We start from the raw sequence: 17,306 nt of genomic DNA, 5'->3' as shown, positions 1-17,306 counted from the left end.
TGCTAACTGTTCCTAACTTCCTAAATGATGAACCGTCATCCATCATCCCTCCTGTCCTGCCTTCCTCCATCTGCCTCTTCTTCTCTCTCCATCACGTCCTTGAGTGGTTTCAGACTCTGTACATGCTGATCACTAGAGGACAGAGATATTCTTGGCAGAGGGCAGAGTAACATAACCTGCTCCTCCTCCTCCCTTTTCTTTCCTCCCTGGCTTCATTACAGAGCTTGTGTTTCTCCGGCCATCTTGTAAAAACTGCACTACCACTCCAGAAATGTTTCAGTGAAAGTGTCTTCCCGAAACATGAATAATTAACTGTAAATCATTTCAGCACAACAGTAAATGCTAAAAACAAGCAGCATGATTCCTTCTGCACAATTTTCAACATGAGACCAGTGCTCATTTTCACAGTTAACGGTAGAGACGGATCGGCCAGGTGTGGAAAGTACATGAATCAACGAGGACAAATTAGAGCAAGGTGTTCTTAAATATTTCAATTTAGCAACGTTTCCACCAAAACTTTGTACCAGGATCTACTTTCCAAGGAACTATAAGGTTCCTCCAGCCTAAAGACCTGTGAAGATTAGTCCACTGTCGTATGTCCTTACTCTGTCGTATGCACCTCCTCATCGGTCCATCCAACCGATTTCTTCACCACAAGTTCTTCTATTTATGTGTCAAGCTCAATAAAGATAGATATTTAAAAACTGCGGTTGAAAACTTCATATTCGATCAGAAATTCAGGACTCCAACCCCCAAAGTTCTGGTACTTTTGGAAAGTGTTGCCCCCTGAGCAGTGAATTCCCCAGAACTTTATTTAGATCCTGGTCCATGAGGTGGTTCCTCTAAAAGTTCCTGCGGTGGAAACGCTGCTTTGTAAGCAACTTTCTACTTCTAATCCACCACATCTCAGAGGGAAATACTTTTTACTTCACTACATTTATCTGACAGCTTCAGTTTTCAGATTAAAATTTTTCCAGTTGTGATGAACTGCAGGATGAAAGATAAATAAACTGTTTAACCCCCCCTCCGATCAGCGGGGGGGGGAGAGAGACAGCATTAAACTGCAATTTCAGCCAACAAGTTGCGAAATGAATCAGTTAATACATAAACAAGCAAATTCCTTGTATGTGTCAAGGCTGATTCTGATAAAAAGAGTTTGCTGGCATCTCTTTTAATGTCAGTTAACAGAACGATAATTAACCAACAGGCTCTGACATGAGCTGAAAATTTAAAGTCAGTCTGTTTTACATTTAAATAATCATTTTGCAGAACTGCCTACTGAAACACAACAGTCTCTTGAGCCGGTCGAGGACACAACTCGTTCTCTGACTCCTTATCAAAATAGCAGAGCCGCACTCAGACGGTGTATTTTTATTATTCATGGCTGCCGGTTGGACGCTGGATGTGTTGAGGCGTCTGGAAGACTGAGCGCGTCATCAGGCCCGGGAGCATATTTGATCCACGGAGCACGAGCGACAGGATTCCTCCCGGCCTGATGTCCAGACGCTCGCTGTTAGCCTAAATATCCAGTCAGACAGAAAAGGAAACAGCCAGGAACATGCTGCTGTAGTGAGACGCACAGAGAGAGCAAGGCCGCCACTTTCAGTCAGTGTGAAATTCTGACCTGACACGTCTGATGTCACTTTACAGGCTGCAACGTTCATATATTTTACAGGGAGGTGAGCGTAGGAGCTAACAGAAGCTAACCAGCTGCACTTTCTGTTCCTTTGTGAATTCTTAATCATTAGAAGCTGTTTACAGTAAGACGACCGCCTCGTTATCTAGCTTTTTCTATTTCTTTAATATTCACAACGCTGTGAGCAGCTCTGCTTCTTTCCATACGTGTGATGGAGAAGCTTAATGTGTGCAATTCACTGGATTAGCCTAAACTAAGGTGACCAGATCTCTGAAATCAAAACCGGGGATACTTTTGGTTTGGTGGTCAGTATGTCGATATTAAATATAATGTTGTTATACATGAAATAAAACTTTTATAATGTGTCAAATATAACTCTTCTGAATGAAATCAAGTCAATAAGTAGCAACTGCAATCACAAGTAGAATACTGAATTTTTCTGTGTTTTGGCCATTTAAAGGCATTTTAAGAGGTAAAAAGTTCTAGGTGTGTTATAATCTTTTAATTATAACGCTCATGAATTATAATCAAGTCATTTCAGGGCAGAAATAACCTTTCAGTCAATAAGTATTTGAATAGCTGCTCTGTTGTCCAGTCTTTCTGGCCATGTAGAATCTGATTTCAGCTCTGTTAACATCTTATACAGTCTGTGATTAACACACAGTAAGAAACGGGGACATTTCCGGGGACAAGCCACTGAAACCGGGGACGTCTGCTCACCCTATCCTAAACAGACATTTTTATTTCAGTTTCTAAATTCAGCTTCTATAACAAAATTCACTGGTCTGATGCTGGACAGTATTTACTGTGAGTTTTCCATTATTGATCACATCATTATTATTTTATTAGCAGTAATAAAAATTTTAATCATAATACCAACCGTCTGGAATATTACCAAGGTCTAAGCATTAAACAGTTTCATCCCCACCCTGCACCAGAAAGGAATAGACAGCTTTCACACCGGCTGAAATGGACCAAACCACAACCGGCAAAAGCACCAGAGTTTGACTGGACTGCACTAAAGTAAAAAGGCTGCTGCTGCTAAAAGACTGACCAGAGATATTAATCTGTAGCAGTATTACAAAACAACAACATACACTTTGACTCTGCGAACCAACTCTGGTTTCAGTGTTGCGTGACGGTGTTTCAGCTTTAGGCCAGACATGACACACACAGCATGAATGCGGGTTTTTTTGGGCATTAAACCAACAAATACACACCCTCCCCACACACAGTATAACTGAACCAGGACCGGGCCTGAGTGAGCCTCACCTACAGACAGACTACAGTCTGACGTCACTCAGTCACCTCCGCCACACAGGAAACAACAAACTGACAGTAAAGTGCTTTGCTTTGGTGTTATATTTTTCTCCCTCCCACAGATAACTGGCCAAACTGGTTGATCAATAAACGCCAGGCAGTAGCTAATGAGTCCCATCATTTTCATACTCCATCATGCTCCTTCCTCTGTACTGCAGAGCTCCAATGTTGCCCAGAAACTATTAATAAAACACATCGGTCTTTTCTAAAAGTAGATGCAGCGTTTGTTTTCTGTGAATGTCTCCTCTCGATCACATGAGCTCAGGAGTTACAGCTGAAGGCGGCGCGTGTTGCCTGGGAGCCTTTTTGAGCTCTTTAGAGCCGGTACCCTCCCCCCCACTCGGCCCCACTGGTTTCACAGCAACTTGGCATAGACAACATCCCTGTTGTGCTGGTGGGAGCTGTGGATCTCCAGTCTCTTCAATATACACCCCCCCACTGCCTCCACCACCGTTAATCTGCCACAAAGCAGCTCTGTCTCTCCGCTACTCGGGCAAACGCCCTCCTGCTAATCCACCGGCCTTCATCCGAACAGGCCGGGAAACCTACTTCTGGGAATCCAGCAGCTAATCAGCACCATGTGTAAGGGCCAGCAGGTATTTTTATTAACAGAACTTCACATGAAGGCTGGTTAAATCTGCAGAAGCTGCTAATATGACCCAAATCCTGAAAAGGAAAAATTAAACTCCCCTTCAGGGCCACACTGCTGCAGTGCAGGGATCTGAACCTCAGTGCTTTTTGTGTACCAACAAAACAATATCTGTCAAATCCTAAAAGTTAGGAGTGAATGTTGGATCAAATTATTTTGTCTTATTCAGTGATTCTTCTTCTGATCAGATACTTCCTCACTTAAAACATCATTTTGTTTATTTCATTCTGTATTTTATTCTGGCAAAGTGCTCCATTGTAGCAATGAATTTTTTATTTTATTTATTTATTTTATCTGTCCTTATGTGTAGTGTGATGTTCTGTGTTGTGTGTTGTTTTTTGTACTGGATGCCATAGAATGTCATTGCACTGTAAAACAAATTTACCTACGGGTATAAATAAAGTAAACAAACAAACAAACAAACAAACATTGGCTCTCCGAGTTAAACACGCTTTATTATTTAGTTAAGCAAAAGTGATTAGTGCTGAAACAATACGTCGATTAATTAGTTTAGATGGAAAATGAATCACAGAAACTTGCGCTGGTGCCACCTTCTGAGATGTGAGCATTGCTGCTTTCTTTATTTTAAGCTTTATTATTCTTAATTTACTATCTAAAATCCACCGTAGGACTAAATTTACTGTGTAAGGCCCCAAAAAATGTTAATTAAGTTTAGAATAAATCATCATGTCCTTCCGCTTTTATACAAGTCAGTATTAGAGTGCCTCAATGTTTGGTTTTATTAGGTCTGTAAAGGATTTCAATAAATTACAGTGCAATACAAAGACGGCAAGTAATAAGGTTTAACACACATCAGTGGCACATTTTAATTAAGGTACATGAGATCCTGAGTGAACAAACTTGTCACCTACACAAAGAGTTAGAAAGAGTTGAGCCCCATGGGAAGAATAATGCAACACAAGATCAAAACCAACCCTTCCTGACTGCCGCGCTGCAGACGTTTAATAGGGCTGAACAAAAGCAAAAGCAAAAAATATAGAAATGACACGACAACACAGAACAGCTTCTTTGGTACGTTTTCTTTTAAGGAGTTGTTTTACTTTACATAATCTCTTTTACTGGTATTGTGTATTGTTTTGCCCATGATGAGGAATTCTCTTCGTGAGATGATAAAGTTGAATTTAGAATGAAAAATATATGAAAATTGTCACAGATTACTGTAGAAAATAGTTTTAATTAGTCCAGTAGAGAATACTGGGGTTCTTCGTCAGCAGCAGCTCAGATGATTTGATCTGAGTGAGGAAACACTGCAGACAGTCACCACCCAGAGAGATCGAAAGATTTATCAAACATTTCCTGCCACCAAAACCCATCAGCAGAGAGGGAGAGAGAAAGAAAGAAAAAAAGAGAGAGAGCATCAATTATCTATGAGGAGGAAAAGAGGAAACGAACGAGTGGAGAGGAGTGAATGAGAGCAATGAGATGAAGAGAGTGAATGAGAAGACATTAAAGAAAGAAGGAAGACAAAACAGAAGAGGGAGTCATTAAGAGACCCACCATAAGCACCGACACAACTAGGGCTGGGAAATATGGATGACAACTTGACAGTTTTCAAACCTCTGCCAAGGACCCATTTCAGTCAGCACCGAGAAAGAACTGAGGTTCAATCATCCAGTTACAGCCAAGCTAGCGGCCTGGCTTTCAATGCTGAAATCCATGAACATTTTGAGCATTACACAGTTAATTGCCTGCATTCTGGTTTTCTGCACCAACTGATTGTGGAAATGGTTTTATTTATGTAAAGGAAAACACAAAATTCAGGTAGCAGCAAACGCGGCAGAGTTCCGCAAAGAAACGCGGCAGAGCTCCGCAAAGAATCGCGGCAGAGCTCCGCAAAGAATCGCGGCAGAGCTCCGCAAAGAATCGCGGCAGAGCTCCGGAAAGAATCGCGGCAGAGCTCCGGAAAGAATCGCGGCAGAGCTCCGGAAAGAATCGCGGCAGAGCTCCGGAAAGAATCGCGGCAGAGTTGAGGAAAGAAACGCGGCAGAGTTGAGGAAAGAAACGCGGCAGAGTTGAGGAAAGAAACGCGGCAGAGTTGAGGAAAGAAACGCGGCAGAGTTCAGGAAAGAATCGCGGCAGAGTTCAGGAAAGAATCGCGGCAGAATTCAGGAAAGAATCGCGGCAGAGTTCAGGAAAGAATCGCGGCAGAGTTCAGGAAAGAATCGCGGCAGAGTTCAGGAAAGAATCGCGGCAGAATTCAGGAAAGAATCGCGGCAGAATTCAGGAAAGAATCGCGGCAGAGTTCCGGAAAGAAACGCGGCAGAGTTCCGGAAAGAAACGCGGCAGAGTTCCGGAAAGAAACGCGGCAGAGTTCCGGAAAGAAACGCGGCAGAGTTCCGGAAAGAAATCCATGAACATTTTGAGCATTACACAGTTAATTGCCTGCATTCTGGTTTTCTGCACCAACTGATTGTGGAAATGGTTTTATTTATGTAAAGGAAAACACAAAATTCAGGTAGCAGCAAACGCGGCAGAGTTCGGGAAAGAAACGCGGCAGAGTTCGGGAAAGAAACGCGGCAGAGTTCGGGAAAGAAACGCGGCAGAGTTCGGGAAAGAAACGCGGCAGAGTTCGGGAAAGAAACGCGGCAGAGTTGAGGAAAGAAACGCGGCAGAGTTCCGGAAAGAAACGCGGCAGAGTTCCGGAAAGAAATCCATGAACATTTTGAGCATTACACAGTTAATTGCCTGCATTCTGGTTTTCTGCTCCAACTGATTGTGGAAATGGTTTTATTTATGTAAAGGAAAACACAAAATTCAGGTAGCAGCAAACGCGGCAGAGTTGAGGAAAGAAACGCGGCAGAGTTCAGTTTCAGAGTTCAGGAAAGAAACGCGGCAGAGTATATAAATATAAAAACCTCACTGATATTTGCTTCCATAACTGATGGCATCCCTTTTGGATTTTGAACAACAATAAATAAATGACATTCACATTTACAGCCAAACGAAGCCAACTGGCACGTCGGTGTAACAGAGAGCAAAGAACGAGTCATAAGAGAGAAAGGTCGAGAGAGAGAGAGCATCAGTAAACCGAAAGAGGGGGAGTTGGAGAAAAAGAGTGAATCAGCAACACAGAGAGCGATTTAGGGACGGAGAAAAGGAAAAGTCAGTAAGTTCACATAATTAAAGCAAAGAGTTGGCAGCAGAGAGAGAGAGCGAGCGAGCCTCCAATCATGCAGGAAGCTGAATGATGATTCTGCTTTAAACTGGTCGTTAAAAGCTTCTCAGAGACTAATGAAGCCTGAGCACAGTCTGGCCTCAGCAGCACTGCATCACTTTTAAAATCTAATGTCACGTCTACGTTTATCAGGGAATCAGTGCTGTTGGATATTTAAAAATAAACGGTTATCAGTTCATCTCGGTTTAAACTTCTGGAGTTTCTGTTTTCTAGATACTGTTTATTGACAACGGATGATGAATATAATTAATAGTTTCTGCTAGGGCTGCACAATATATCGCTTCGCCATCGCAATGTGCTAATGCGCAATAGTCACATCGCAGGATGTGCGATGTCAAGCAGGTCAAATAAACACCTCAACTTTTTTGCTGGTTGAGACAAAAAGGAAAACTCGCATGGCTCTCATTTTCCATGACTAACCTAGAAGTCTTTACTCCAATGTAAGTGTTCCTGGATACACGGGGTCAGTAATAATTTGGGAAGGTTATCGAGTAGCGATACCTTTAAGTTATCTACCGACACAGACCAGTATCGAGTTGTATCGAAACGTCTCCAGTCAAACCAGTACTTCATTCGATACTTTTTGTAACTGGATCGCGGCAAAAATCAGTTTGGCTCTTTCCGTTAGTACCGAACATCAGGTCAAAACTTCTCCACAACAGAAGGTAAAGTTAGCAGGAGATCAGCTGTGCTCCTTCTCGTCCCCGCTGGGAGTAAACAGGTTTGTTGTTGTTTGGTGGAAAAGAGCTGGCAGCAACAGAAGACTGCAGAGTTGGTATAAATTATTCACCAACTGGGGCGTTTTTGCTCTTTGAGAACCGTCAGGAAAAATACATTTATCATCAGCTGGACCCAAACTCATCGACTGTCACCACCACAGTCTGGATCCACTTCCTTTCAGTGTGGTAATGAAGAAGAAGCAGAGAAGACCAGAAGAGAAAAGATTAATAAAACAAATATCTGTGATGTTTAAGTGTTTCCTAAATTCTCTGTTCTGTTGAACAGATTCTTCATCTCAGCGGGGATTCGATTGTAAATTATCAGTCAGAGGAGAAAGAAAGTAATAAAGTCCAGCAGAGTGGAAACACCAGAGAGGGACAGATGGAGAGGCCGACTGGACCCGGGCCAGACTGTAACGGACACCAGTGCAGATCGGTCAGTATCAGCAGCGGCGTCTGAAGTTTACGGCGCTCACTGCCTGCAACTCAGAAATATCATCTGCCGCTTCTGAAATTTATGCTCATTTAGGCATCATTCAATGTTCAAGATCAAAAAACAGTTCGTGCATGAACGCATGCACAAGACCATCACAGTCAGTGCTCAATACAAACCTACAGTTCATCCACCAATGAATGAGTCCTCAGTTCTGATCTCCACAAAACCTCCTCTTCTGAACGTCAGCAAGCAAACAAACCCTCAGTTTGAGTTTAAATACAAAAGGTGGCCAACGAAAATAAACCTCAAGTGTCGCCTCGTTGATCTAACAGACAATCTTAGTACCGTTGGCCCGCTGACCAGCTGTCACTCAGGACGGACTGGGCCTCTTTCTATTGTGCCTTTTCCCTGGATGGCCCAACGGTTTTACCCGCCGCTGCCGACTCCAGACCCTGGTCAGCAGGTTCCCTCCGGACTGACACCAGATCAGCAGCAGCTTCTGTTCTACTGCTGTCAGTGAAGACGCTGCAGGTGGAAGCAGGAACGTCCGGTCTGTTGAATCTACTGAATGTTATTTAAAGAGGGAAATAGCTGTTGTACTACTGTTGTTTCTAAAGCGTGCTCATTAAACCAATATGATTTCTTTGTCCTTGAACGCACCGCAAATCCAGCTGCTGCCCTTGCAGCCAATGGGAAGGCAGCGTTTCTGTGTCAGGTAGGCGACACATTTCAATCCAAAATATCGCAGCGGGGCTGAACGATTCATCGTTTTCACATCGAAATTCTGATTTGAAAGAACGCGATTAGCCTGTAGGTTAATAAAACATCTGACTCGTTTTAAACAGTCCTGCAGTAACAGGTTCATTCCGCTGTCGTCCTTGTGTGACAGACCTGCTAACCAATCAGAGCGGGCACAGGGCGTGTACGTTTTACAACAACAAACGAAACTGGAGGAAAACGTGGGGCGCCAGCCGAACAAACACCAGTTTTGTAGATTTTTTCCCCAAATCATTGAGCCATAGGTCGCAGTAAACTTGTAATTTTAAGGTGTCTGTGCAGGTTCTCAGTCATCCAGGTCACAGGTTGAGGTGAAGGGCAGCTGGACTTGGTCCAGAACTGTAGAAGTCTCTTGGATGAGGGACGAAACGTCTTCTAGTATCTTCAACCAAGTCCAGTTGCACTTGACTTCAGCCTGCGTTGGATTCTAATTTTAAGTAACTTTAGTGAGATTGTATCATCTGGCCGTCATGACAGCGAGTCAATTTAAAATCCCAGTGAACCCGGCAAAGGTTCAGGCTCCAATGGAAGTAAACAATGGAAGTAATGCGGGTTAAAGGTGTGAGAAATGTGGCGTGTCGACACACTGAGACAGTCATCAGCATTGGGAACATTCCTCTCAGGCCGGAGACACTTTAACACACCACAGCTGCTTCAGCAGAAACCCCGGAAAACTCTCAGTCCTGCCGTCGCTCAGCACAACATTTACCAGGATGAACAACCAGAGGCCTTAAATTCAACCACCGGTGATCAACCAGAGGGAGGAGCGCAGGGGTTTGATCTGACAGCAGAGGACGAAACGAGTCAAACTGAGGATGCTGCAGATGGACAGCACAAGTCTCTGACCTCGACAGACAACTAGTTAAAACGTTAAACTGATCGACCCGATTTTCAACTGTTGAATCCAGCTTCTCAAAACTGACGATTCGTTGCTTTTCTCTGTTGAACATTTAAAATCTGTGGGTTTTGGATTTTTGTCCGGACCAAACGAGACATTTGAAGACGTCCGCTTTGGGTCGTGATTAAACTACAACTAACTAATTTTTTTTGTATTAAATCAACTGTTTATTAATCTACTGTCCACTGACCTGCTGTTTTTTTCAGCTCTAATATTATTTATGAACATTTCTTCTCACTTAAAGCACCATTTTTTGTCACAACCCTTAATTATTGTCTTTCATATAATACTTGCTCTTTTTGTTTTGAGTATTTGATAGCAGTGCGTTTGTACCTGCTTCATACTGTACTGGCACAGCGTCCCTGCTGATATTTTGCTGTATAAAACAGGATTTAATGAGTTTCCTCCGCATTACCTCTTATATCTAGATGGCAGGTGATGTTACATTATAGATTTAGAAGGTACCACAGAATAAAATAAAGCCCTTTTCTCTGATCCACCTCTTTAAATCAACCCTCGGTGTTCATGCACATGCAGCCAGCTGCTGGATCCGTCACGGTCTGTGAGTGCAGGATGAAATGTGTGCATGCGTCAGTGTAACCTCACGCGGGGAGGCTGAAACTCACCTGCCGGAGAGACGCAGCATCAGGCGTGGAAATGCGGAAATGTCGGAGTAGAAATGTCTGAATGGAAGCGGCTCAGGAGGAGTGTGAGTTAAATCCAGCCGCAGAGGATCAAGGAGAAGACAAACGCTGCTCAGCTCCACCGGGAGCCGAGACGAGGACAAAGCGGCGGTCCTGCTGCGGCGTTTCCGGCCTGCACAACCCGCACAACACGACGGGGTCTCCTGTGGATATGTCTCACCTGCACGGGCTCACTGACTCTTACGATAAATATCAAAATAAAAGCGTTTTGTTTTCAGCCTGAGATCCGTTTCTGTCGCGCGCAGAGAGCTCGAGCTGCTGCTGCTGCCGCACGAGCTGCTGAATCATCCACACACACACACACACGTGCGCGCACGCGGACAACGCTTGCGTGAGGCACAGCTGACACCGACGTCATCGCGACGCTGTAAACAGAGGTTAACTCTTTCCTCACCGGAAGTGTATATTTTCTATAAAAACACACGTTTCCTCCACATGAATACTTCACGTGGAATAAACAAGATTTCAGAACAGATAGAAAATAAAATCCCACACAGTTCAATTCAGCTTTATTGGCATGACTGTAAAACAACAATATTGATTGATATCTTTATTTTGAACAAAATCAACGAAACAAAAAACAGTGGTAAAAAACAAATGAACAACAAAATAAAACTCCACACTTTCCAGTACTTAAAAACCTCTATTTACATGTGCAAAAAGGAGGTAGGAAGAAGTAAAACTTATGTACTCCTACCCCTTTATACCCCAATATTGCCAAAGCTACAAATAAATGACAAAAAATTTCATACAGGTAATTAAATAAAGTAAATAAAACAGTAGAAGTGTGTGTTTGTGTGTGTAAAAAATAAAAATAAAAAAATCTTTAAAAAACAGTATGTAAAAAAAAAAGTGTGAGTACAAGTGCTGCACTGAAGTATAATCAGGAAAATGTATTTAAAGTAATAAAAGTACTCTAAAATGTCACCTGTTCCATCATCAGATTATTATTCCTCCTCATGCGTTGCTGTGAAAGTTTCCTGCAGCTGATGATTCTTTTCATTCTGGATCAATCTGCTGATTATTTCCTCCATTAAATCGATCGAATGTTTTGTTTGTAAAGATTCTGCCGTCACAGTTAGCCTGAGCCCAAAGTTACCAACAAACATCACATTATTACAGTCGTTCAGAGGAAAAGCAGCAAATCTTCATGTTAAATTACTTTATAAACTAATCTGTAAAGTAACTGAAGCTGTCGGATACATGTAGTGAAGTAAAAAGGACAATTCCCCCCTCTGAGATGTGGCGGAGTAGAAGTAGAAAGTAGCATGACAAGAAAACACTCAAGTAAAGTACGTGTACACCAAGGTTGTACTTACAAGTACAGAACTTTTCCTGACAATACCAATATATGATAATACCAAAGAGCTAATCCTGGATTTCTGCAGCCTCTCTGGCAGCTTCAGGGTTCTGGGTCTGCACATCACCGGTGCTGGAAGTACTTTACTTTTCTAGAGAATATACATTTAATGCTACTTTATACTCCACTACATTTATCTGACATGTATAGTTACTTTCCCCACAACAGGATATGTGTAAATGCGTACTGCACTACTAACATACCAGCGGTACACAAAGTATCTGAAACTGGCTCCATGTTTTTAATGTACACATTAAAGGTGCCATTCTGCATACTCAGTACTTTTTACCCTGATAGTGCTTCTGTACTTGTACCATTTTGAAATCAGAAATTTTAGACGAAGAATTTTCTATTTTTACAGAAGTAAAGGATTTGAACACTTCTTCCACTGCTGCACATCACCAACACAGAAAGCAGAAAACAAGTCATCCACTGAGTCATATTTTATTTATTATTTAGGCTATTTATGATCCCGCAGCCTTTCCGTGGGCGAGCTGGAGGCCGTGTTTTGATTCTGAAAAAGGTCACCAAGGTTGAGGCATTTCAAATGCCACTAACCTTCCCTCTCTACTGTAGGACTAACCTGTTAAATTATGTCTCCATTCATTTCCACTCGCCATAGTTGAGTAGCCCCTGACCCCCTGGAGTGCCAAACCAAAGTATGTCAAGGATCCTGCAGCCCGTCCACACCGCAGTGTCTTTAAGACACTTAGTAGTTCCTCCAGAGGCCGACGGCTCAGACGGTCTTTTATCCCAACAGCAATCAGATTTTTTATTGAATATTTCCCGTCAGCTCTGATCAGGCTTCAGAAAGCTTTTAATGGGTGTATTGTTTTTGCTTCCTGTCCTGTGTGCACGCACTGGGTGTCTTTTCTGTTTCTGTTGTTGTTGTTGTATGTGATCTGGTGGCAGATGATTAAAGTTTTCTAATCTAATCATAACCAAAATACTAAATATATCTGCCCACTGAAAGTAGAAAAACAAAGCAAAAATAATCCCATCAATATGAATCAATAATCTTCCCCAGTGCGACTGTGATCTGGCAGGTAGCCGGCTGAATTTCTGAGCCACCACTGAACTGTTCATGAGCTTCTGGTGATTTACAGTTTCAAAACTTTGTAAACACTCGATCATTTACAGTGTGGAGGTCGTGCGTCTGGTTCTGTAATCCCGTCTGGGGCTGCGAGTCGCTCGGCTCTACATTGTTCATGGTTATTAGTTTCTCCAGGCAGGATCCCTTCTGTTTGTCTTTCCAACAGAGACTCTCTGCCATCAGCCAGCACTTTGCGTCGCCCCGTCACCTGCCAGTACTGTAGAGCTCACTCTATACTTGTCCGTATAGTATTGTAGTATTATTGTAATTTTTGTATACTGGTACATTTTTTGATCTCCTTACTTTTTATATATTTATATCTCTATTTAGGTTAAACCTGATTCAGATACAGACTGTGAAGACAAATGTCCTGTATGGACAATAAAGACTATCTCTCTATCTACCTTCTCCCTTCAGGTTTTACAAACCAACCCCACCTTAAAACAAGGTGCCCAATGCCAACATACAACGCTGTGAGTATCTATAGAGGTCTTGTGTGGAGCGTCCTCTGCAGAGGTGTCACTACAAAGGGAGAAGAAGGCCCTCCAGAGGTCTGGCATGGGAACACAGCTCCCCCCCATGGACAGAAACAAACTGTGGGCCGCTCTCTGAGAATCTCTTTGTTTAGGGGCAGAGGCTCCAGACACCAGCTGAGACAACAGGAAGCACTTTAACAGCAGTTTCCTTCCAGCTGCTACATCTCTGTACAGCTAAAATGTTATTTGTCCCATCAGCTGCAGCTGATTTCCAACAACGTGGATCACATCAGTCCAGTTCTGAGGTCTTTACACTGGTTTTAAAATCCTGCTGTTAGTTTACGAAGCACTGAATGCTTTAAAATACATTTCTGATCTTCTGCTTCCTGATGAACCATCCGGACCTCTCAGCTGGTCTGAGATCAGGTCTGCTGTCTGTCCCCAGAGTCAAAACTAAACCTGGAGAAGCAGCGTTCAGTTATTATGCTCCATATATCTGGAACAAACTCCCAGAAAACTCCCAAAGTCTGCTGAAACTCTCAGTTCTTTTAAATCAAGACTGAAGACTTGTCTTTTTACCGCTGCCTTTAATTAAATCACATGTAAGGTTGTAGATCAATATCGTACACTGCACTGTAACGTTTGCTGTCCTGTCTTACTCTGTTTTTATTTCCTATTTCACTCTCTTAAAAAATGCATGTTTTTTTTCAATTTCCATGTAATGCTTTTATGTTTTAAAGCACTTTGAACTGCCTTGTTGTTGAAATGTGCTATACAAATAAACTGCTGTCCCATGTGGAAACACGGTGCAGAAAAAAGATTTGGTCATATTTGCAATGATCATATTGCCTTTTTTTCTTCTTTTGCACATGAAATATTTAAAAATTGTATCATTTAGATCTGGGCAAACTCTCAGAATGCAAAAAATAAAAATTGTCCCAATAATAATAAAATCAGACTTTGTGATTTGCTGTTGGTGTGATGAGAGTATTTGTCCGCCAGAGGGCAGAATTCAGTTTCCTCTCCAGCTGCTGTTTATGTGCTGACAGCCACTAAGACATCCACGCATCAGAAACATTAACATTTCTCTGCAAAAGTATGTCGACATGTTGGCAGTAAAATGTTTGATTAAAACAAATGATTACTGATGCATGATAACTGTGTCATTATGACCTGATGGAAAACTCAGAGAGCCAAACACAAAACTTTTAAGAAGTTTGACCCAGATCTTCATGTTGTGAAGAATGCATCTCCAGTATCTATTTTTTATTTATTTTTTTTGGACGTTCAAGCTTTCTAAGGACAATGAAGAGTATTAATTAATTAAATGTCTTAAAATCCTGAGTTCTAAGATGCCAAAAGTTGATTTTCGATCTTGTTTTCCCCCTGACAACTGAAATGTCCCCACCCCAGGTCCGCTGTGCTCCGTTTTGAACTGCAACATTTAGAAGTCAGTATATTTAGCCTTTTCCTCGCTGTTTATTTCCTTTGGGTGTTTTCATTTCATCAGTATTTCTGTATTGTTAATGCAGACAGACTGATTCATTATTAAAAGAAAAAGGTTTTCCTCTGTTTTATTTCTCTGTAGCAGCCCTTTGCTCTGACTCTTTACTCTTCTCTGAGGATCCTGGTGGGAATTAATGAAAAAAGAGATTGGACTGCTCAACATGTTGTAATGGTCTTTAAGTGAAGGAGAATATTACAGACTGCAGAGAGTAAATATACTTTAGTCGCCACCCGCAGCCTCAGTCACTCTGAGCAGACAGCAGCAGAGAAACCGTCTTCTTCACAGCTGGGTTTGTTTCTGGAGCTGCAGGAGGATTTCTTTCTTTTTGTCTGCGCGTTGGAAACACAAGCAGAGAGTTCGGAGACGCGCTGCAGGTGATGGTGGAGAGAAGATGGACGCGACAGTGTGATGGAGACATGTTGAGACGGAGGGCGTGAGTCTGGGTACCCATGGAGAGATTTTATAATGAGAGCCAAAACCAGGAGCACCGGGGGCACCTGGACCAGCACCAGGTGGTCACGGCGGGAGCGGACAGCCCCGGGCCCGGTGGAGGTCTAAGTCTCCGCGCGCTGACCGGCTGCGTCCTGTGCGTCCTGATCGTCTCCACCCTGCTGGGCAACACTCTGGTGTGCGCCGCGGTCATCAAATTCCGCCACCTGCGCTCCAAAGTCACCAACTCCTTCGTCATCTCTCTGGCGGTGTCCGACCTGTTCGTGGCCGTGCTGGTGATGCCCTGGAGGGCGGTGTCCGAGGTCGCCGGTATCTGGCTCTTCGGGCGCTTCTGCGACACCTGGGTCGCCTTCGACATCATGTGCTCCACCGCGTCCATCCTCAACCTGTGCATCATCAGCATGGACCGCTACTGGGCCATCTCCAGCCCCTTCAAGTACGAGCGCAAAATGACGCGCAGGTTCGCCTTCCTAATGATCGGTGTCGCGTGGACTCTCTCCATCCTCATCTCCTTCATCCCCGTGCAGCTCAACTGGCACCGCGCGGACGCGGACAACTTGACAGCAGACAACCCGGACGACTGCAACGCCAGCCTGAACCGGACTTACGCCATCTCCTCGTCCCTCATCAGCTTCTACATCCCCGTGGTGATCATGGTGGGGACATACACGCGCATTTTCCGAATCGCGCAAACCCAAATCAGACGGATCTCGTCTTTGGAGAGAGCGGCAGGGCACCGCGCGCAAAACCAGCGCCACCGCGCGTCAACGCACGACGAAAGCTCTCTGAAAACGTCTTTTAAGAGAGAAACGAAAGTTTTAAAGACTCTGTCCATCATCATGGGAGTGTTTGTGTTCTGCTGGCTGCCGTTTTTCGTCCTGAACTGCGTGGTGCCTTTCTGCGACCTGGACAAACTTGGAGAGCCGCCGTGCGTCAGCGACACCACCTTCAGCATCTTCGTGTGGTTCGGCTGGGCCAACTCGTCCCTGAACCCGGTCATTTACGCCTTCAACGCGGACTTCAGGAAGGCCTTCTCCACCATCCTGGGCTGCAACAAATACTGCTCCACCTCCGCAGTGGAGGCGGTGGACTTCAGCAACGAGCTGGTGTCTTATCACCACGACACCACCATGCAGAAGGAGCCCTGCGCCATGACGGGCCCCGGCGCGCAGAGACTCATCCCGCCGCCACCGCCGCCGCACACAGGGGGAGATCTGGACCAGAACTTTGACAAAGTTTCTATGATTTCAGTTGATTCCCGCAACCACAGTAACTTACTGCTGCCCGCCATCCTGCAGTATGAGTGCGAGGCAGAGATTTCTTTAGACATGATTCCCTTTAACTCATCCGGACCCACCGACTGTTACGTTATTCCGGGTCAAATCCAGGACCTGTGAGCAGCTCTGAAACAGCAAATAATGTCATGATGCAGGGTCCCTGTTCAGCTCTGTGCCTCCTGATTCATCCTGGGCCTCCCTGCTCATCATGCACCAGGGAGCAGAGGTCAGTGGGTGACCTCTGACCTCCTGCTGAAGCTGCCAAAATGATCTAAAATCAGATGTTCTCAACCTTTTTGACTTCCTGAGAGCCCTGAAAGCAAAATAGTTTAATTTATTGCGGATGTAAGCAGTTCAGCCAGAGAGTGATGTTTTTCCTCATCAGACTGTTTCCAAAGGATTTTCAGAGGCCCAATGAGTTTAAAATGTTTTTAAAGCTTTACGTCTTCAGTGAGAACCTTGAGCTGAGAGCCACAGACAGGAATGCTGTTGGACAAATATATAACAACACCAGGAGGTTTGGTGACACTTTAATGTCATAAATCATCAACTTTCAGTGGAATTATTTACTGACAATGAGAGCATATTAACAAAAAGAGTTATGACGTTTTTGATTTATACATGTGAAGAGTTTTGTCTGATGTATCGTTACTATTTTAATTTGCATACACTGTAAACCATTACAGCCCTATTTATTTATGTCCATTCCTTCTTCTTCTTTTTATCTCAAAGAGCTCAGACAAGTTTTGGATTTTGAACTCAACTGAATGAGTTTTTAGAAAGTTAAACTTGCATTATACAATTTGAC

At 43.6% G+C, this 17,306-nt stretch overlaps 1 protein-coding gene across 1 annotated transcript; it reads left to right on the top strand.

The window, feature by feature from the left end:
- The first annotated feature begins 15,220 nt into the window (after nt 1–15,220).
- Nucleotides 15,221–16,618, top strand: LOC123966742 (D(5)-like dopamine receptor). Its single transcript, XM_046042868.1, has one exon. The coding sequence runs from the start codon at nt 15,221–15,223 to the stop codon at nt 16,616–16,618; it is 1,398 nt and encodes a 465-aa protein (XP_045898824.1).
- The last annotated feature ends 688 nt before the right edge of the window (nt 16,619–17,306 follow it).

Source organism: Micropterus dolomieu, unplaced genomic scaffold (genome assembly GCF_021292245.1).
Source record: "Micropterus dolomieu isolate WLL.071019.BEF.003 ecotype Adirondacks unplaced genomic scaffold, ASM2129224v1 contig_14148, whole genome shotgun sequence".
NCBI classification, from domain to species: Eukaryota; Metazoa; Chordata; class Actinopteri; order Centrarchiformes; family Centrarchidae; genus Micropterus; species Micropterus dolomieu.
Note: the sequence above shows the minus strand (reverse complement) of the source record. Positions and strands in the feature narration are given on the sequence as shown.

Bases quoted from the DNA above. Each gene is read 5' to 3' on its own strand.
- LOC123966742 (XM_046042868.1), top strand. From the start codon at position 15,221: ATGGAGAGATTTTATAATGAGAGCCAAAACCAGGAGCACCGGGGGCAC.